This window comes from Maniola jurtina, chromosome 14, assembly GCF_905333055.1.
Source record: "Maniola jurtina chromosome 14, ilManJurt1.1, whole genome shotgun sequence".
Classification (NCBI taxonomy): domain Eukaryota; kingdom Metazoa; phylum Arthropoda; class Insecta; order Lepidoptera; family Nymphalidae; genus Maniola; species Maniola jurtina.
The window spans coordinates 11,279,615-11,302,743 of record NC_060042.1 but is presented as its reverse complement, the minus strand read 5'-3'; the positions used below and the strand labels follow the sequence as shown (position 1 = coordinate 11,302,743).

Here is a 23,129-nt window from a genome sequence, read left to right as displayed (position 1 = left end):
CACACACACACACACACACACACATACAAACTTTCGCCTTTATAATATTAGTGTGATAGTGTGATCGCAGCTTTATACAGATAACGTTATTTTTTATGGAAATGTTCCCAATCCCAATAGCCGCTCTACCTGTTATGACTCTATAACAAAACCAAAGCCTGTTTCATTTTCCTTGCGGGCAAGTCAGTTCATTCGCTCTATTGCATCTAGCACACCGCGTTTCCCGCGCTAACCACAGAGTAAAAACTCAATCATAAACTGTGTTCCCGCGAAAAAGGTATTTTATAGTGTCAACTTGTTTTTTTTTTTTATTATAAAAATATAGAAATGTGAAGTTATTGTTATTTGTGTTTTCAGTTAAAGTTTTTAGCTAGTTAAAGTCGATGTTTAGTTTAGATGACGGCGTCACGCATTTTGTTTTGGTACCTAGTTTATGGAGGTCGCGAGAAAATATGCTTACTACACTACCTACTTTTTTCTATTTTGATAAAGTAGATTTGCTAAAGCACAGAAATTAGCCTAAGTTACCAGATTTAAGAATAAATAAGAATTATATACCTACCTATATACTAAAGTAGGTAAACTTTAGTTTTTTAATTTATTAATTACTATCCAAATGTATTAAATATAGATAACTTACCTACCTATCCTGAGTTACGACATACAGACGGAACTTATGGAACCCCAAAACATTTAACCATTATTTAAAGTATGGATGTGGCATAATTAAATCATCTTACCTTTATGATAATCACAGGATTAAAATTAGGCAGGTAAGTAAGTAGGTATGTATGTAAGGAAATAATGTGACTTAGTTAATAACAGAAGTAGGTAAGTAACTAACAAAAGCTGATGTGTGTGAAGAGGTCTGGTAATGTGGCAATTAAACTAGAATTCATTTTTACCAAATGTTTATACCTCTACAAAACATAGACGGACATACAGACACACACACACATACACATACACATACCCACACACACACACACACACACACGCACGCACGCATGCACGCACACGCGTCCCACCTCCTACGCATGCATAGTTGTATATAGTAGGTAAGTATACCACAATAAGTTTAGGTATTAAAAAAACAAATAATCGCATATTTCCGAAGTGCACCTACCAAATTCGCCAATCCAAAATAAGAAGGTATATACAGCGTCGCCATCGTAGTTGAACTCTACCTTAGCTAATTAAGTAGTCCCCTATGTTCTTAATTCATGCTCCTTGCATGTTGACTTAAAGAAGAACCACGATTGTTGCTTATTTGACTGTTACGCTCAACTTTGTAAATCTACTGGATACGGAACCATGCAATGTCTAATCTAATGACAACAGTTCACACAGAAGAGGAACTTTGCGCGCTAGACCGTGTGGAGTCGACTCCTTTATTCATCATCCATGGTGTATTTTTTACAGCATACCTAACTAGGCATAAAAATGCGGTTAGCATTGCTCTTCGCGCTGTGCCTTGCGATAGTGCACGGGCAGGAAGAGAGTTGCAGGTCTGGAGATGAAGATCCCTATCTACTCTTTGGCACGAAGACCGCTTACACCTTCTCGAACAAAGGCATCCCTGTGAGCAGAGCTCATGATGTTCCTGGTAAGTTTTTTTTTTTTTAATTCGAATTTCGAATACAAATAACTCTACTTTACTTTCTCCCACGATGTTGATGGAAGGTTATTCTTTGACTGGTAAATAAATAGTTCTCTGTTATTATTAGTGGCTGAAAAATTCAAATTCAAAATTTTCAAGTAGGTACCTGTAATATGTGGATCACCCATGTCACAGTTCACAACAGTAGAGTACTTCTGAGACGCCGGGGCTTCGACGTCACTGGCAGTGATGCAGTACTATATGGTGCCCACTACTTCGTCCACATGGATTTAAGATTTTTTTTAAATCCCAGGGGAACTTTTCGTTTTTCCGGGATAAAAAGTAGCCTATGTCCATCCTCGAGATGCAAGTTATCTTTGTATACCTCAAAATCAGTTTAACGGACGGGCCGTGAATAACTAGAAGGCAGACAGACACACATTTTCGCATTTATAATATTAGTAAGTAAGGAAGTATCTATGTAGTGAGCAATAGTGATAGTGATGATTTATTCCATCACAAGATCAGTTTACCTCATCATCAATTTACCAGATTAATTGTCTTCATTATTAACGAAATCTTGGAGCGTCTCCAAGGCGTGACGCAACGAATGGGGAGATAATACGGTAATAGACGATTTTATAGTTCCCATTATCCACGCCATGCCTCATGGGCACCATGACAAAAATAAACCTAAGGTGTTGAAAGGGAGCGCAAGACTAAACACATTATAAATCATACCTATTAGATAGATACTGTAGCTATAATATCATAATCATCATCAGCCTGTGGACGTCCAGTGTTGGACATAGGCCTTCTCTAAAGAGCTATAATATGCAGTCAAGTGATAGCCTAGTGCTAAAAACCTCGGGCAATCTAAGGTTCGAACTCCAGCACGCACCTCTAACTTTTGGAATTTATTATGAGTTTAATTTTAATCAATTGGATAACTTGCATTAATCATGAAAGAAAACATCGTGAGGAAACCTGCATGCCTGAGAGTTCTCCATAATGTTCTCAAAGGTGTGTCAAGTCTACCAATCCGCATACTCTTCTTATTCTGAGAGGAGTCCTATGCTTAGTGCTCAGATGGTGATGATAATAAACCTATAAAACCAAAACATTCCTTTCGGACTATGAGAGTGAGGCAATAGAGAGTGCAATAATTATTTATTGTGTTTGCGCCTTTACTTGTGGATTATAATATCTCCCACGCAGTTAGCTAATCTCAATGGAGATTCGTGGCCGTAATTCGGTTGGGGGGCATTGTTGTTATCATATAGGTACTTAGGTTATGTAGGTTTACAGTGTGTACACCTATACTTATAGGTATTAAATGCTGTCCATACCAAAGTGATGATACAACCTTGAACGCACTGCATGTGTATATAATAGACTTGTAATTGACTAAAGCGGAAGTACTTACATATTTTGTCATTATACTTAGGTGTAGGTAACTTAATGCTTGATAAACATGGACTTTTTGGCTATTTTGAAGTAATCTTCCAAATAGATAATGATGTAGGTAAGACCTAAATATTCTTATTATTATATAGTATACTATTTCTCGCAGAAATTACTTACCTAGTTACTCTATTTTTATTTAAAAAAAAAAATTGAAATTTTTTTGTCGTTTATCGCCTTGTGACGTTATTGATCGCCTTTCGTGACGTTAATAATAATTAAATAATTTAAAAATTATTTTTAGATTCTTATACTGCCGCTATACAAAATATAAAATAAACACTATATTATAAAGATGAAAGTTTGTGTGTATGTATGTGTGTGTGTGTATGTTTGTTACTCTTTCACGCAAAAACTACTGAATGAATTTGGCTGAAATTTGAAATGGAGATAGATAATATCCTTAGCTCATAGGCTACTTTTTGTCTCCGAAAACCAAAGAGTTCCCACGGGATTTCAAAAGACCTAAATCAGTTAATCATTAAAACTTATTTACTTACGTCTATCGTGATTCGCGCGCCACTCCCTCTAGCACTCCTCTTAGATTACCAATAGAATAGATAGGTATTAGGTAAGTAGTCAATCTATCTTAATAAACCTTAGAAGGTTTTCCTATAGTATCTACTTACTTAGCTAGGTATGACTGACCTAAAAATGTTATTGCTTACGACTTACGTCATACAACAGAAGACTCTTTGTCCCTTTGATTTGGTCTAAGTTTGAATTTGCTAATTTTTGGTTAATGGCAACCTTGAAACCAGTTGTTAATCAAAACAACCACAGAACCTTGAAAAGGTCAAATACCTACCTCGTGTATAGATAGAAATACGTGGTAACGGCTACAGACCTATTTCTTTAAAAAAAAATATCGAATGTGTAGATAAGAAGTCGGGGTATAAAAACATGAAAGGTTCCGTATCATACAAGAAATATTGTGACACTTTTTTTTTTGGGATCTAAACCACAAATTCACGGTTTTTGGATATTCCCTTTACTTAAGAGGGGTCTCTCCGTCACTCGCTTCATACAAACGTAGTTCCAATTTCATTTGAATATTAAGCAACCAAAGTCCATGAAATGCAGACATATTCTAGAAACTAATATATCTGTGTCTGTGGTGTTTTAGATTTTTCTAAAAATATGTAGTTTTAAAATTACAGGGGCTCAAAGATTTGTATGCAAATTTTTAAGACCGCGTAACTTTGAAACCGAATATTTTAACAGAAATCTGGAAAACCACAGACATAGATATTAGTTTCTAGAATATGTCTGCAAAATTTCATGGACTTTGGTTGCTTAATATTCAAATGAAATTGGAACTACGTTTGTATGAAGCGAGTGACGGAGAGAGCCCTGTTAAACTAGTATAAAACATTACTACCTGCCTTCCATGATTCTAGGACTCTAGGTCCTGGAATCATGGAAGGCATGAAATATTTTCTGGGATAAAAAGTATGTGTATGCCTATGTGTTAATCCAGGGTATAATCTATCTCCATTACAAACAGCAAAATCCGTCCAGTAGTTTTTGCGTGAAAGAAATATCCGTACATCCATTCATACGTACAAACTTTCGCGTTTATATAATATTAAAGGTGCCCACGCACTCGAACTGAACTGCAGCTGAACTACGCGTCGCGTCAGCGCCCCGCACCTTAAGTAGGATCCTACATTATCTAAGTACAATCTACGAGTATATCCGGGCGTGCGTAGATACCTTTAAGTTAAAGGTTGTATAATTGTGGACACTTGCCAACGACATGTCCAAGCGTGGCTATCAGTCCTATCACAGATCCGATCCACGTCACTGCTGCCAGGTATAGGGGTAGACGTTTGCAAGTGGAACCTTGCCAAAGGTGCGACCAAGTCAGTCCTATCTCAGATCTAAATCCATACACCCGTACACTAAAGGTTACATTATAAAGCCTTGTAGGTTCAGTGGCTAGCTTATTCAGCTACTGATTATGAAATCCCAGGTTCAAAATCCAAAGATTGGGTCAAAAAAACTAATAAAAATTGGATTTTTCTGTCAGAAAATGCTCAGTAGCACAGCCCGGTTTGACACACTAGGTATAATATATACATAAATATATAAGTACCTATTTTATCTCCTGCGAATTTGGCTGGCATCCGCTGAGATTGTTTGCGGATTAGCTGAAATAGCCGAAATTCGGTCAGGTTAGTAGTTACTAAGTAAGTACCTGATACATTAAGGTGACTAAGCTATTAGCTAAGGTGTTGGTGACTCATCTACAACATAGAACGTCATGTGTATTTATTGCCATTGTGCGTTATGCGTAGCGTACAGAATTGTAACAATGCGATATCATCATGGTTCAATACAATCTTACATGCTTTAAAGATTTTCCATATTTAGGTATTGAAAACATGAATAACATATTATTATGAATTTCAATTTACTAATAAATAAACATTGAGCTACATTGTGACTACAAAATACCTTACCTAATACTCTTGCAGGCTTCTTCATTCGAAGTAGGTAGATCTAGGTACAAATCTACTGAGAGGTAAAAAGTACTGACATAGATATCTAAAAAAGCTGGTCAAGTGCGAGTCGGACTCGCATTCGAAGGGTTCCTTACGGTCGTACACGAAATAATACTTTAATAGCAAAATATTATAATATATAAGTACTTAGCGTACCTACTGAATAATTTATTCGATTTCAAGTTCAAGGTTGGAAATCTCCGAGACTTAGGTCTGCACGGAATTTTCCTTATGGATATACCTACCTACTTACCATAAGTTTAAATAGGTACTTAATTAAATTTGAGTATACAAAAAGTGTTAAAAATACATTAGGTAGTAGGTAGTATATAAAATATTTAAGTTACAGTTAGATCGAATATTTACTAGTAGATGTAAAAGATTGAATTAATGATTGCTAATTAGGTAAATCTATGTTATAACTTATCAGATACGATAAGACTGTCATAAACAATACATAATGTATAAAAGCCCTTCAAATAAATGAAAGTTAGTAAACTAGGTAGGTACCTACTAGGTAGGTTAATTTCACGACGACGACTTTAGATCAATTTTTCTCTCATGATAAGGATCGGGTTTCGTAATACGAAATCTATCAACGCTTTCGGGATGTACCTACTCACCTACGAACTCGTACCTACTAAGGTGAATAATCTTTAAAAAAAAAGATTCCGACGAATTGAGAACCTCCTCCTTTTTTTGTAGTCGGTTAAAAAGAAATAACCAGTAGTTACAGGTTATATAGTCTTCGCATTAGGCGTAATTTCCTTCATTTCACAACGGATATTACAAGAATAGGGACACAAAACGCAAATAGACAGCTCATAAAAATGTATATCGCTGCATGCAGTGCGCACCTTCTGACACATAAATTACTGTTTATGATTCTAGAACCTTCCATGAGATTTACATGTTAACCAGTAACCTACCATTATTATTGGGTACTATGTATTTAAACGAGTGAAAATAAATTCAAATTATAGGTTTCAAGAAAACTGAATTTGAGATAGATAAGTACTTACTGAAATACCTACAAGAGTGAATAGGCACCTTCTAGGTAAACGCGTCCCATCTTAGACCACATCATCACTTTCCATCAGGTGTGATTGTGGTCAAGCGCTTGCCTATAGTGAATAAAAAAAAAAAAGTACTATGTCAGTACAATCTGTTTAGCACATCAATAGCCTGGTAAATATGTCAAAATTTGCATCTGACTGTCTGTGTATTCAGCTGTTCCGTTAGTAGTTAGAACTGAACTTGATATCGATATAGGTACCACCTGCCATTCTACTGCCTATACCTAGTGTGTCAAAAAAAATTCAAATCGATTCCGAGGCAACGGACAAACAGAGAGATTTTTTTTAAAGAATATTAGCCAAGTTTATTATGCTGACTAATATTCCCCTTTCTCCTCCAATTAAGCGTAATGCTAGTGCTAGGAGTAGGTACGACAATAGTGCAACGGGTGGGGTATGAACCGGTGACCTTTCGGTTTTCAGCCCGCTCCTTTTAACCGTTGAGCTATCGAGGCTATAATTATATTGTATTGATTGTTGAGATGGCAATCGGGGTATGAGGCGGGGGGACGTCCTGCACACCCGCAGATCACCTGCGCTCATCCGCAGGGGTTAGCGCGGGGGCTGTGCGGGTGTGCGGAGCGTCCTCACCCCGGTTGCCATCTCAACCTGTCGCGCATTATACTTAACTTGTATCCCAGGGAAGGACATAGGCTACTTTTTGTCTCAGAAAATCAAAGATTTTCCACGGGATTGTTAAAATCCTGAATCCATACGGAGTTGCTAAAAACTAGCATCATCAATTTGGTACAAAGATAGCTTGCATCCTAGAATGGGCTACTTTTTACCTATAAAATAAAAGTGTTCTCGCGGGATTTTTTAAAAAACTAAATTCACGCCGGTGAAGTCGCGGGCATCATCTAGTACCTTGTATAATATAGGTATAGAATATAGCCTATTATTAGTCCTAGGACTGATATAGGTCAGCTAACACTTGTCTTTATTGACCTACATCACTACACATGAGCAGGCACGGACAGTCGGACAGGTAGGTATCTCAAGCTATGCAGCAACATAAGCATTTCTAACGATTTATAATCTATTTTTCCTTAACTGACTGAAAAAGTAAACAAAGTGGATTCTCCCTGAAATGCGGAAGAGACACACTATACACGACTTAGAATCTTGTTATCACAAACTGACAATGAAATCATGATAGGTTCGATTAAAAACCTAACTCTAGAAGATTCAAAGGCAAATCGCGTTGCGAGAAGGTTTCTGCGATTTTGTTAGGTTATAAATGCTTTAAAATATAGGGCTGTTATTTTGCGTGTTGTGTGTACGCAAGACATATAATCCTGGTAGAGTTATTATACTTACCTGGTTTATGTTACGGACTACGGTGCACGAAACCCTGCCTGAGCTACGTGACCCTACGTGAGCTGACGTACCTATAGGTACTAGGTACGCAAGGCATTAGTTTATGCATTAGCATTTTAGTACAGAAACTTTCCTGAACTGCACTGCTAACTGCAAAATAATATTGACACCAGGCAGTGTACAACTGCCTTTAGCACCTCAGCGTTTCCCAAACTTCGTACGTTGCCCAGTCTTTTTTACCGTTTTGCTCAAACTTTTTTACGGTGACCACTTTTAAGCATTCCATCTCACACTGCGTAATTAATTTATAAATAAATAAAAATATTTTTTTTAAGTATTTATTTTTAAACTTTTACAAGTATTTTTAAATATTCAAATGCATCTTGCATTTGAATATTTAAAAATAATTAATTTTTAATAAGTACTGGTTCGGAATGCCTTTATGTAAGTACATAATTCGTTTAAATAATATGAGATGAATCGTGATAAAACCTGTAATCAAAATTAGGTATTTAATAAAAAAGGTGTGCAAAACTTAGGATAGTTTTACGTAAGGGGAGCACGGAAGTCAGATAATGGTGATAATAAAGTTCACGGCAAATGGCAATGATGAATATTTATTAGCAGGGTGACAAGGCCAGGCCGTTTGCAGTTAACGCCAAATTGTGGCTAATTCCCAGGAATTCGTTATAATTATCTAATGGTGAAAAACAACATTAATTGGGCCAAGGTGACAATATTAACTAATGGAATGGGTAGGTAATTTACTGTTGCTGCATACGCGGATGTCCTGAACTCGACATGGCAAGCCATAAATTTCACACAAAGCATGGGGTTTTCCATAGGTTTTCTATGGTTGGTTCTTTGATGACTTGTCACGCGAGGATTAAAAGTATATAAAACGTGTGTATGTTATAATTTGATATAGATTGCCTCAAATTAGGTACCTAATTACCACAATTTAAAAAAAATCCATAAATAACATTTTTCGCATTTTTTTGAATGGGATTTATTCAAAAAAATGCTAGAGGATATTTAAACTAGTAATGTGAATAGTTTGAAGGAGGAATTATTGATACATCACGAAATCTATTATATTTTAATATAGAGCTTTAATTCGGTATTGATTGCAAATATATAGGAGCTTCTATTTTCTTACCTAACTAAATAATAACTGTGTTTAGGTAAACTGGAAACTAGGATACGAAATATAAGTCCCAGGGATGATCCATTGGAATTTAGGACTTAGCCTCTACTGAATTATGAGGTTTGGGAGATTCTATTTTCTACTTTGACATACATTTCCTTATTGTTGATATTATCATCATAATATCACCTATAGTATGAGTAGACCGTCCCAGTACAAACAGTATTATGTTTTTTTTTTGGTTACAGGTTGTCAACCACTCGCAATATGGATGATGAACCGTCACGGCTCCCACAACCCAGAGGCGGATGAGTTCGCAGGGTTGCAGAAGTTGGTCATGTTTAAAAATAACGTCATCATCAATTATAGAAATGGCAACTTTAGAAACACCAATGTAAGAAACAGAAATACCTACCTAAAATTTATTTTAAGTTTTTTCTCTTATTAATATTCCGTCTTTCACTAAGTGGCACTAAGCTTGTAAAACAGCCAGGCAAAGTACCTAACGAGTACGAGTAGCTATAGAGTTAAGCTCCAGATACGTGGTTAGTGCTAAAACTTAAATTTCAAATCTTACGTTGCCATAATATGTAGGTACAACAGAATACATACTAGAAGGTACCTTACAGCATATACTATCCAAATTGTCATAGTACAAGTAGTTTAATATTAAGAGTGCCCTGAGTTAAACTACTTCCTATATTATTATTACAAGAATCACTTTAATCTAATTCCTTTCAAAAGTTTCAAGTCTTCCCATTGTCATGTAAACAGACATCCCGATACCTAACATTATATTTTTTCGGAAAGAATATTTTAAACTAGCCGATGCCCGCAACTTCGCCGGCGTGGTTTAGATTTTTCTAAATCCCGTGGGAACTCTTTAATTTTCCAGGTTAAAAAGTAGTTTATGTGCTGTAGTATATTATAATGTTATGCGGGTATTCTAGGAAATAATATTGTAGCTGTCAATTGATGTAAGCCAGTCCATAATAAACCGTTGTTGCAACTCGGCGTTTTACTTCGATATATTACAGTGGCGCAGTCGAAATAATAAGTTTTTCTTAGTTTTAAATGTCGGGCAAGATGTCGGTCGGCAAATTAGGCGAGTTTAACCTCAGTTCGGGTACGTGGAGTACCTATATCGATCGGATGGAGCAATATTTTCTTGCCAACGACGTGAAACCTAACCTACAAGTACCTACGTTGCTCGCGTGTGTAGGTGACGCAACATACGAACTGATGGTGGATTTGTGTTCTCCAAAGAAGCCTGGTGAGATGACATTTAGTGAATTGGTCCACCTTGTGAAAAAACACATTCAGCCAACGCCATCGATTCTCGCGGAGAGATATAAATTTCGGAAACGAGTACAGGCTCAGAGCGAATCGGTGGCTCAGTTCGCAGCAGCTTTGAAACACTTAGCCAGAGATTGCGATTTTAAGGATAACCTAGAGGAGAACTTGAGAGACCAGTTTGTATGTGGCCTATACAGTGAAACTTCACGACAAAGGTTATTCTGCGAGGATAGCGTGACCTTCGCGTCGGCCTTCAAAAAGGCCGTTGCGTTGGAAGCAGCCGCGAATGACGCTGCGGCAGTCGAACAACGGACGACGACGGACGGCGCGGTGCATGCGGTGCACGCGCAGGGGGCGCGCCCACCGCGTCCCGACGGCGCCGCGCGCGCGGAGTCGCGGCGGCGTTACGAAGGTTCTGGAAGTAGGGGCCGTCATGCAAGTGGGCTAAATAGTCGACAGAAGACCGGAGCGTGTCTGTGTTGTGGAAGCAGAGACCACACTAGGCCGGACTGCCGCTATCAGAACTTTACTTGCAGGGTCTGCCTGAGGCCTGGACATCTGCAGCGCGTATGCCCTAGTGCGGGACGGAAAGCGGAGGGTCAAGTCCTCCGGCTAGATACAGCACATCGAGTGGAAGGGATAGAACGTAGCGGTGACAGTGACGGCGAACGTGAGAACTCGGCTGGGTATTATGATGACGAAGGAGTCGGAGGCCCCAGCGGGCTTTACATGGTACGACTGACGGGATCGGATCCGGTAGTGGCCGAAGTGACCGTGGCGAATAGACGGCTGGCCATGCATGTGGATACCGGTTCGCCTATATCATGTATAAGTGACAAAATATATGCGGAGATGTTTTCGAAATACAAGGTACATGATAATAGTTACAAGCTAAAAGGCTATGACGGAAGTGATATTAAATGTGTCGGTTATATCATAGTGCCCGTTAAGTATGGCCTTATCAGTGAAAACCTTAAATTATACATAATTCTTAAAGGCGCGGTGCCTTTGCTAGGCAGGGAGTGGTTAATAAAGTTGCGTATGAGTATTACAGTGCCTAAATCGGTCCTCGCTATCGGTAAGGAAAAATGTGGCGGATTCGATAAAAATAAGTTTATAAGTGAGTACCCGGGAGTGTTCAGTGGCAAGCTGGGCCGGCTGCGCAGCCAGTGCGCCACGCTGCGCGTGCGGGAGGACGCGCGGCCGGTGTTCCGGCGCGCGCGGCCGCTCCCGCTCGCGCTGCGCGGGGACGTCGACGCCGAGCTTCAGCGCATGGAATCTGCAGGTATTATAGAACCCGTACCATCCTCAGACTGGGCCTCGTGTTTAGTAGTAGTTTTAAAGAACAATGGTTCCTTAAGGATTTGTGGAGATTACAAAAGCACGGTAAATCCGATGCTTGAAATTGATAAGTATCCGTTACCTAGGTCCGAGGTATTGTTTAATAACTTAAACGGGGGGATAAGGTTCACTAAAATCGATTTATCGGAAGCGTATAGTCAGGTAACCTTAGATGAGTCCAAGAAATATACCGTCGTTAATACCCACCGGGGTTTATATGTTTACAATAGGCTGGTTTACGGATTATCGTCAGCTCCGTCGATTTTCCAGCGTATTATGGAGCAAGTGGTAGCTGGGATCCCTAACGTTTCAGTTTTTTTAGATGACATTCTTATTACCGGTAAAACGGAAGAAGAACATGAAAAAAACTTACATGCAGTGTTTAAAAGGTTGGAGGAAGAGGGTCTTACAGTCCGGCAAGAGAAATGTTTTTTCTTTGAAAAAGAAGTCAGTTATTTGGGGTTTATTATATCGGAACACGGGATTAGGACGGACGATAAAAAGATTGAAGCGGTAGTTAGGGCACCGAAACCGAGTAACGTGTCAGAGTTAAAATCTTTTCTCGGAATGGTTAACTTTTATTCTAAATTCATTAAAAATATATCTATTTTATTAGCCCCTCTATACACATTGTTAAAAAAAGATGTCGAATGGAAGTGGAGTGAGGAACAAGACAAGGCGTTCCAGGATATTAAGGTAGCTCTAACCAGTTGTCCGGTTTTGATGCATTACGACGAGCGGTTACCACTTATTGTGTCGTGTGACGCGAGCGCGCGCGGGGTGGGCGCGGTGTTGTCGCAGCGCGGGGAGGACGGCGAACGGCCCGTCTCATACGCGTCTCGCACGCTTAGCTCGGCGGAGGCTAACTATAGTCAGATCCAACGGGAAGCACTGGCGATAGTATTTGCGGTTAAAAAATTCCATACGTATCTTTACGGTCGTAGGTTTATTTTACGTACTGACCATCAACCGTTGATAGCCATTTTCGGTTCAAAAAAAGACATCCCGCAAATGGCGTCGGGGCGGTTAATTCGATGGGCTATTTTACTGTCGGGTTACCAGTACGACATCGAGTATGTTCAATCTAAAGAGAATAATGCCGATGCCTTATCTAGATTACCAATACAAGCACCGGGAGGTAATAACGACGCGAACACGTTTATTAAATTTATTGAAAATAGATTCCCAATTGATTCGAGTCAGATTAGGATAGAATCAGCAAAAGATAAAAATATATCTAGAGTGTTGGAGTTTGTGAGGACGGGCTGGCCCAAATCGGGTTTTAAAGAAGCGGACCGAGAAATGAACGCATATTGGCGGCGTCGCGATGAGCTATATGTCGAGAATGGATGTTTGATGTGGGGCTGCCGCGTGGTCGTGCCCCTGGCGCTGCGGGCCGCGGTGTTGGCCGAGCTGCATGGCTCACATTTAGGTATGGTTAAATGCAAAGGGCTCGCGCGAAGCTTTGTGTTTTGGCCCGGTCTAGATAACGACCTGGAACGGATGTGTTCAGCGTGTCGGACGTGTGGAGACGTTGCGGACTTGCCACCGAAAAGCCCATTGGTACCGTGGTCGTGGCCGTCCAGTCCATTTGAGCGGGTTCATATAGATTTTTTTGAATTTAAAAAGGTTTCCTACTTAATTTTAGTTGACGCACACTCTAAATGGCTCGAAGTCGTACCTATGTCTACTACGACTGCGGCAAATACGATCTTAAAATTGAAGGAGATATTTTCCCGTTTTGGACTTTGCAAGATCCTGGTAAGTGACAACGGCCCGCAACTGTCCAGCGAAGAATTTTCTTCATTTTTGAAAAACAATGGTATTAAACATATTACGTCCGCGCCATATCACCCTTCTTCTAACGGAGAAGCGGAAAACGCTGTTCGAACGGTTAAAAGGGCTCTAAAAAAAGCGGAAGCTGAAAAAATTAACATAAATAGTTTTTTGCAAAGATTTCTTCTTGATTACCGTAATAGTATCCATGGTACTACCGGGGAAACACCTGCGAGATTGATGTTTGGACGTCACCTTAGATCGCGTTTAGACCTATTAAAATCGGGAGCTGTGGAATCGGTATCGGATCGGTTGCAAAAAAGAGCACTGGCAAAAGGCGGAACTGAAAGGGTTTGGGTAGAAGGAGATAAAGTATGGGCTCAAGACTTTCGCAAGAATAAAAGGTGGTGTACAGCGATAATTAAGAGTAGGAGGGGACGAAATATGTACGAGGTTGAGACTGAGGATGGTTTGCGATGGACGCGACATGCAGATCAATTGCGTTCTAGTTCGGCGGAGACCAGTCGAGATTCGACGTCGAGTAACAGTCGTGGTCACCCTACGGTATCTGCTCAAGCGGCGTTAGCTGACTATGATAGCTGTTCGTGTTCGGGTAATGAGGTTGACGACGACGGGGGCGAATCTCGTACTGGAACATCCCCGGTGCTAAATAAACGGAACCGACGCCGACCAGTTCGGTTCGGTTATGATAATATTTGAACATTGTAGTTGAATTGCATTTATGTATTAAACCTTGTATTTAAATATTTAGGTATGTTAATTAAGTTATAGTTTTGAGTACTTTTATAGTGGCCTATGGAATGTTTAATTTTAAGTATACAAGTAAATAATAGGATAGTAAAAATGTACCCATAATAAAGGTGGGGATAGTGTAGTATATTATAATGTTATGCGGGTATTCTAGGAAATAATATTGTAGCTGTCAATTGATGTAAGCCAGTCCATAATAAACCGTTGTTGCAACTCGGCGTTTTACTTCGATATATTACATGTGCTAATCTAGGATATTATCTATCTCCATTCCAAATTTCAGCCAAATCAGTAGTTTTTGCGTGAAGGAGTAACAAACATACACACACATACACACAAACACACAAACTTTCGCCTTAATAATATTAGTGTGATCTTTCTTCATCCTGCTCTTACGTCAACTGTGAACCTACGACCTGAATTCCATGGTATATTTTTCTAGTTGGCACTTTTGCAATCATCAAATAAGTATTTAGAAACACACCCATAACATTACTATATAAGATGTTGTTATGCGTATTACATAACCGGTTTTACTACTTATGGAATCTCACGTTTGATTAGTAAATATGTATGCCACGCGAACACCTTAGTATACCTATTGGAGTACGATAAGTTACCATTGAAACACTTAAACGGATGTTATGGCTTTATTAATAGCTTAGTCAATTCTTTCAATTCCTGTTTGTTAGCTACAGCTACGCATGTAGGTATTATATCTAGTTGTATTGATACAGCATAGTCTCATGAATGTAAACACTTCAATTCAATGTATAACAATGTATCACGACTTATGATGAAAGGTGGAGAGTTGCATTCTGGGGAAGGACATAGGCTACTTTTATCCCGGAAAATCAAAGAGTTCCCACGGGATTTTCAAAAAACCCAAATCTACGCGGACCAAGTCGCGGGCATCATCTAGTATTACATATGATACAATAATATAATTTTACTATTTGAAACTAAATTTATTTAAAGGCTAGAACAATATAGGCCATATTATTATGAATTTTCGTAATATCTCTTGTCTTATCTCCTTCAACAGCTTCGCATGTGTATGTCGGACGTCAACCTGCTAGAGCGATGGGAGTGGAATCCTCGACTAAACATTTCGTACGCTGGAGACCTGACAAGTGATGGCTACATTTCCACTCAGCATCTCGCGCAGGCTTGGAAGTATAGGTTTCCTGGAATATTGACTGATAACGTTCACGATTATCTGGTAAGAAGCATGGCTTTCATAAATCAAATATGATATGCAACTAAATTAGGACATTATAGCGACATCAGTGGTGAGTGCGACATTTAGAGAAGATGCCGTTTAGTAAAGCAGATAAAGTGATGAACAAAACGAACAGCACAATACAAAATACTTTAAAAAGACCCAGAAAAAGATGGATGAAATAGAAAATTAAAAAGCTTACCTATATCGTGGAAGACAGCAGTGAAGGATAGAAATTGATGGAAGAAACTTGTAGGGGAACCCAGGACCCAGATTTTGGTATATCATAATATATTTTTAGGATTTTTAAAATAATATACAATATACATACTAAATCGGAAACCTTTGATAGAGCCGGATCAAAAAGTTTCACCCTATAATTAATTTTAACTGACCTATCCCGTTACTTTGTTCCAGTTCAAATACGTGAATGATGAGCGGTCAAGCACAACTTTCCGGGCGTTCACAGAAGGCCTGTTCAGCGCTCAAGCCGACAACATTGACATTTCCAAAGAAAGCGATGAGAAATTGCTACGGGTAATGTATTCAGAACAATATATTTCTTTTAGGTTAAGTAGGATTAAAGATCAAAGAAGAAGTGACATTATCATAGTTAATGAGATATCATCATCGATTTACATACAAAATTAAACACCATATTAAATGACATTGAAGCTGTATTTTTCTTATCTGAATAGTAGATATAAAACAAAGTTGCAATTTAAGTGTTTGTCTGTGTATTCGCTTGTAACTTCTAAGTGAATTTCAACTTATTTTTTCATCGTTATTTCGAACATTAAGAAGCTTTAATTAGTTATGATATTACACATTCATAGTTACTCTAGATATAACAGGACAGCCTCCTAATTGTGTAAGAAAAACGTTTTCATTCATTTAAATTCTGTCCCTTGATTGGCTGTGAAAAAATGTAAACAGCGAATCAACCAATCAAAATGCAGAATTTGCTGTCGATAGCGATGGATAGTTAAGTTTTTCACAATCACACAATCGGGCGGCAGGTAGTATCCGTAGAACCTTTGCGAAGCCGGAGCGATTCAAGGATTTCAAGATAAAACGAAAACAATAAAATTAATTCTTTTTTGTTTTGCAGCCATACAAATTTTGTCCGTCTTGGAGCACTGATGTCGAGGAGAATGCTGACACATTGACACAGCTAAATATTTTTGAATCCAAGCAGGAATACAAAGAGGTAAATTGATAACCTTAGGCAGTTGTCTGACTGCCAACGATAAGTGAGAAACAAGTTTTATTCACTCGGAAAATTAGATGTACGTACATTTCTTGAGCGAGAAAATAGTTCATAGCTATACTCTATCCTCGGAAAGAAGTTAGTATAGCGCTCTCTCTGTTACATAATCCCATACAAATGATAGAGACAAAAATCTCAGTGGTCGCTAACCATTTTGAGTCACTAACCAATCAAAAACAAAACTATGTTCTAATTGAACTTCGAATGTTTTTGAAAACTTGTTTGTGATTGATTGGTGACTCAAAATGGTTACCAAAACGGCGTCAACTCAGCGAAATCGCTGGCATCAGCTTGCTCCCGCTACAACGCCCTCCGAGAACAATTCAACGCTCAAGTTACGTAAAAAAAAGAGTGCTTTTCTTTCTGCGGAAATCGAAATTAATATAATCAATTTATCTGGCAACTGTATGTTTGCATTTCAATTACTGGGCAAAAAAGGCATCGATAAAAAATATTGGGGAAACGAAATAAAGTTTGGGAAACACTGAATTAAATCTAGTATACCTACTTAACTGCTATACTATTTTCTCGGTTGAAATGCACGGAAAGCCATGTGACTAGGATCTGTGACCTATTCCTGGCTTTAAGGCATTCCGAACCAGTGGTAGATGCTCTTGACGATTCAAAAGTACAGTGGACCCCCGGTAATCCGACAAACGCTTTGCAGGGCAGTGTCGAACTTGTCGGATCATAGAGTACTGCCTCAGACCCCCTATAGTCCGGCTTTTTTTACAAAACAGTACCTTGTAATCCGACAAATTAAAGATCCAATGATAAGATTCTATATACATACTCTGAAGTACAAATCACAGGTACTTCACTATGTATGTCAAAGTAAATTCAATAACAATAGACTTGTCGGATTACAGGGGGTGCCGGATTAGACAGGGGCCGGAATACCGGGGGTCCACTGTACTTGTAAAAGTCTAATTGAATAAAAATATTTTGAATTTTGAATTTTTTTTTTTGAATTTTATCTTTTTCTACTACACAGATGATAAACAACATCTCTCGTCGTCTCGGCTTCAACTACGACATCGAGCATGAGACGCTGCACAGCATGTATGACATGTGCCGATACAACAAGGCCTGGGACGTCACGCAGATCTCGCCTTGGTGTGCCGTGAGTCTAATTCTGATTCTACTAGGACTACCTACGAGGCTACTAGCATTGGCGTGCAGCTCATAATTCATAGAGGCACAAACGCACTGCTTACTCTAGTTGTAATAATTCAGTGCTTCATATTTAGTAAATTGATTTCTTGCTGAATGCAAGCCTTGTCCTGTCTTCAAACTCTATGCACGCCGCCACTAATCACTAGGAATTTTTAACAGCAAACATTTTCTCGTTACTTTCCTTACTTTGTCTTATCGGGTTTTGAGGCTATGAGGATAAAATTCGTTTATTTTCAGGCCTTTACAAAAGATGACCTGAAACGTTTGGAATATGCCGAAGATTTAATGACGTATTATAAATACGGCTATGGTTCGCCCAAGAATCAGGAAATCGGATGCACAGGAGTTAAAGACATGATGGACTTCTTCAGGACGCATGTGGACAAAGGTATGACAAACATACCTACTATTTTTTTTCTTCTGGCTTTACACAGGTTAGACATACCTACTTAACGCAGTAAATATTTTAGTAGGTAATAACTATTCCATAGAATCTTGGTACATGACATATCTACCTAACTATAATTGAGTGAAATATCTTCACTTTTAATTGAGATACCCCACTTTTAATTTATATACCTTCAAGCCAAGATTGAATAAGCGTCTTCTAGGCAAGCGCGCTCCATCTTAGGCTGTGTTCTCAATTCCCAGCAGTTTCGATTGCAGCTAAGCGCTAGTCCAATAAAAAAACGTATCCTCAGTCCTTGTCTAGCTAATTTTATCAATCTCTTTACCTACCTACCTCTTCCTTCATTATGATGTGCTGGTACTTTATACGCTGTCCATCAAAATCGCTTTAGAGGCTGACCAATTAAGGGGTTTTCACACGCGTTACTTTCTTAACGGAATGCAAAGAATAATTGATGTCTTTCTCTAGAAACCCCTCAACAACCTCGAGCCGTCATCCACTTCACGGAAGCTCAAATGCTGTTGCTTACACTGCAAGCCTTGGGCGCGCGCCGCGACTTGGCGCCGCTGACTGGAGACAACTACCACACCGCGGTCGCGCAGAGCCGCAAGTGGAGCACCTCCGCCATGACGCCCTTCAACGCCAACCTCGCCGCCGTGCTTTACAAGTAAGAGAGCTCTAGAACATTCCAGACTAGACCCCTATCCCGCAATATAAGCCACACGAGCCTCGATAGCTCAACGGTTGAGGAGCGGACTGAATTCCGAAAGGTCGGCGGTTCAAACCCCACCCGTTGCACTATAATTGTCGTACCCACTCCTGGAACAAGCTTTACGCTTAATTGTAGGGTAAAGGGAGCCATGCTAATCATGACTTATAAATATTCTTTATTAAAAGAAAAACTATTCAGCATCGGCCTTGAGACTGTCAAGTCTAACGGAGCAGGGGACGCCTATCCAGAGGATTTCCATGGACAATTACATGGGGGTATTGGCAAGAACTTGTGTCTGCTCAAGCGAACATAGCGGTTGCGTCAGTAATTGGAATGTTTACTACGTACTTCTACTACTGGCGGTAGAACTAGATGGCGCTGTACGGTTTTACATCTCACTTGTAACGTGATGCGATTACAAAAATCCTTTAATTTTATTTCTAGATGCACACCAAACAGCAACTTCCAGATCAACGATCAATACCAAGTCCTCTTCCTAGAGAATGAGAGGCCGCTATACTTGGAGGAGTGCAGAGTTGGCCTCTGCAGCTGGAGCTTTGTTAAGAACCGCTTCGGGCTCATAGCTGATAACTGCAACCTCAAGTTCTGCAATGGCGCTGACAAAGTCAAGGGTATTAGCTTCTTAGGAATAGTTTTAGCACTGTTGCTTGAATTACCTACTTTATTAAACTAGGTAGTTTAGGTTAGGGTATCTTATTTGATGCTAGCATTATGGTTTAAAAGAAGAGTAAAAGTGCAGATACACTACTGTGTTGCAACTTGTTGTGATGGAGTTAACTTTTCACGGTCCGTTCACATACAACACCATCGTCGGCCAAAGTCTTCTTTGATTGGTCTAATGCGTTTTCAGGTATGTCCTGATTGGTCAACCATCACAACAGGCAGGCAGCGCAGCACAACAGTCTGTCTGTATCTTTAGGCGCGTAGGTACCAGTAAAGAAACGAATCAAAAATGACGGTGTTAATCCATTTCACTCCCACATTATACCTGTGTATAGTGTGTGAGTGAGATAACATGATTAGTTTTTCCTCTTTGTTTCGATTCGTTTTTTTTTTACTGACATGTCACTCGTTTAACAAAGAATTCGTTGGTAATTTTCTAAAAATCTATGTTTAACTTGTACCTCTTTCACAATATTTTAAATGCATTTGAATGTACATAAAAGTCTAATTTTAGCAACATAAGTCGTACCTATCACTTTTAAGAATTACTTAATGTTGTTGTTATTTACTTATTACTTACATATTTTTTATAAATGAATGAAAAGTCATTTATGTAGGTCGCGTGCACGAATCGTAGTGAGTTTATTATGTAGCTACACTTACATATCTATGAAAAAATACACTAATACTTAAGAACATAAGTAGTTATTTAAATAAATAAATAAATGCTGGCCAGTGTGCCTAGTGGGAGATTTTTAACCTATTCGATCGCGTAAAAGTTAACTGCGTTTTGTATGGAATTGAAACAGCGCCATCTAGTGACAAGAAGATGGCGCTGTTTCAATTCCATACAAAACGCAGTTAACTTTTACGCGATCGAATAGGTTAAAAATCTCCTACTAGGCACTCAGATCGTTTCCATTACGAAAGAACTTACTTATAAAAATTACTTAAAAGCATTACTTAACTTTGTCTTAGTAAAATATCTGCTTAGTAGGTATATATGTAGATAGATACCTAGTTTACTTGAAGTTGATGTTTATAAAGTTTATTAGAGTTGTGATTCATATCAATAATAAGTATTTTACGATTTATATACACTGAGATATATGGAGCGTACTTTACTGCTCAGACTCAAATAGCCGAACTTACACGGACTCGTACGAATGCGATTTGCTTCCTCGTTTCTTATATGCACTGCTTTAAAATGCCCCTCCGGCTTTCGTTTTCCCGCCAATTACATAATTGGAACCTTCAAAAGAATAGAAGGCTGCATCATAATTCATCACCTACCTACTATAGGTAAAGGTGTAATTGGCAGCCAAGCACATGGCCATTTAGTAGGCATTTGCCATTCCATCTACACGCACGAAACGTTTTGCGTCTTCATTCCTCATACGCATGGCTAAGGTTTGGAATACTCTTCCGCGATCTGTGTTTCCTACCAATTACAATCCGGGTATCTTTAAAACAAGAGTGAATAGGCACCTTCTAGGTAAACGCGTCCCATCTTAGACCACATCATCACTTTCCATCAGGTGTGATTGTGGTCAAGCGCTTACCTATAGTGAATAAACAAAAAAAAAATATGTAAAAACACACCCTAAGCCTGGCTAAAGTTAAAGTACGCTCCCTAGATCTCAGCCTTAGATTGTAGAAATTATGAATTGTTGGTTGTTATAATTAATTTCTCAGACATTTATTGATGGTTTTTAAAAAATATTTTTACTGACTTATTAGCTTTGATCTAGGTATATTTTATTAATTAATGATATAACAACATCGGGAAAATTTTCCATTTATAGCCGAAGTTTCCTAGGAAGAGTACATGGCGTTTTCTTTATTAGGTACCTATCCGTGCTGCTCGCACGTCTTTCACTTTGGAGCAAAGATAATATTTTTGAGAATTTTTTGTTATTTTGAAATCTTTTATGATTAACTAAGTATTTTTTTAATAAAATTGTTTCAAAACGATCAAATTACCTATATTTGTTATGAATATTCATTAATATTATTACAATTTTTTTCTAATAGGTATTATTATCTAGGCAAAGCTAAGTGTAAATTAATGATGATATTTTGTACAAATTATTTTAAGAACATCAAATATTTTTAAGAACTTCAGATTCTTCTATTTACAAAATGTTATACTTAAACACTATAAAATAATGTCCTATTAGATACGAATAGTTTATCAAGTTATTTGAACATGTATTTGTAAAGCCTTGTCATCAATAAAAATTCGGCGACCGAAGTTGTCGCGTTTTATACTTACCTTAAATTAGTTTTTTTTTGGTAGCTGACGAACAAGTTATCTTCAACATTGTATTAATCATAGGCATTTATTTATTGAATGAACTGCTTATAATACAAGGTAGTTAAGTATAAACTTTTTAATATCTGTCACGAATAAACCACTTCAGATTTTTTTTGGTGGACACCGCTTTAGTCCTTTAGCAAAAAAAAATTGATGAACTATTAGTATTTACTTGTTGTTGTGTTGCACCAAATTGTGTTATTAATAAATGTCATTAAAAACCTATTGGTGATTTTTATTTAAATATGTATCAACACTTCAAGGTATTAGAAAGATAGAAATTATAGTACCTGGTATATAAGTATTGGTATACAAGGTGTTACCAAAACGCTAGTAAACCCTTAGGGTTATTATAATTATAGTACCTAAACACAATCCAATGCTAATAACCATTTGCTTTGTTTTGTAGTTTTAGTGATTCAGTACTTTTCAAACCCGCATTGTATAGCCTGCAAAACTCTAGTCAAACCGATGTGGCATTGACTCCGAGTGACCTGTAGCGTCAGTCAGATGTTTTATTTGCAATATATTGTGAACGTTTAAAAAATACAGGATTTTTTGAAATTTTTTCGCTTCTTTTTGTAGTATCTTATAAGTAAATCACCAGTACTATCACCTGTCTTCGTTTTTGCTAGCGTTCTAGTTGTGGTTACATCTTGTATTTTGATTATTGGATTCCGAGTATAAAAATTCAAACCACAGAATAAAATGCATACACAAGTTTAATTTATATAAAAAATAACAACATTATTTTATTTACATGATTCACAAAAGTTTGGTTAATGATCAATATCATAACATACATAGCTTTCAGTCAATTAACTATAATATTCTTTTAGATTATTTATTTATTAATAGATAATATTAAAAGTAGTCAAGTAGTGATGATATTGGTGGCTAAGAGATCTCATTATCTTGTCTCATTCACAGTCGTCTCTAAACACACACAGCGTGGGCAGGGGACTTCATAGGACTTCATGGGACATACAACTTCATAAAAAATGCAATTAATTATATTATACTATACTATTTAAAAAAAAC

The 23,129-nt window shown here is 38.1% G+C and overlaps 1 protein-coding gene across 2 annotated transcripts; it reads left to right on the top strand.

The window, feature by feature from the left end:
- The first annotated feature begins 173 nt into the window (after nt 1–173).
- LOC123872116 (multiple inositol polyphosphate phosphatase 1-like) lies at nt 174–20,504 on the top strand. 2 transcript variants are annotated; one of them, XM_045916261.1, is made up of 10 exons: nt 174–277; nt 1,437–1,606; nt 9,363–9,508; nt 15,344–15,520; nt 15,938–16,057; nt 16,632–16,730; nt 17,785–17,913; nt 18,204–18,354; nt 18,844–19,042; nt 19,532–20,504. In XM_045916261.1, the coding sequence occupies exons 2-10, from the start codon at nt 1,444–1,446 to the stop codon at nt 19,779–19,781; spliced, it is 1,434 nt and encodes a 477-aa protein (XP_045772217.1). In that variant the 5' UTR covers nt 174–277; nt 1,437–1,443; the 3' UTR covers nt 19,782–20,504. The 2 variants fall into 2 exon arrangements, with proteins under 2 accessions (XP_045772217.1, XP_045772216.1); XM_045916260.1 differs by having other exon boundaries at nt 185–277; nt 1,423–1,606.
- Nucleotides 20,505–23,129: the final 2,625 nt, after the last annotated feature.

Excerpts from the sequence above, each read along its gene's own strand:
- LOC123872116 (XM_045916261.1), top strand. The coding sequence starts at position 1,444 with ATGCGGTTAGCATTGCTCTTCGCGCTGTGCCTTGCGATAGTGCACGGG. Across the intron at positions 15,521-15,937 it reads ATAACGTTCACGATTATCTG|TTCAAATACGTGAATGATGA; the intron begins GTAAGAAGCATG and ends ACTTTGTTCCAG. Across the intron at positions 17,914-18,203 it reads AGATCTCGCCTTGGTGTGCC|GCCTTTACAAAAGATGACCT; the intron begins GTGAGTCTAATT and ends GTTTATTTTCAG.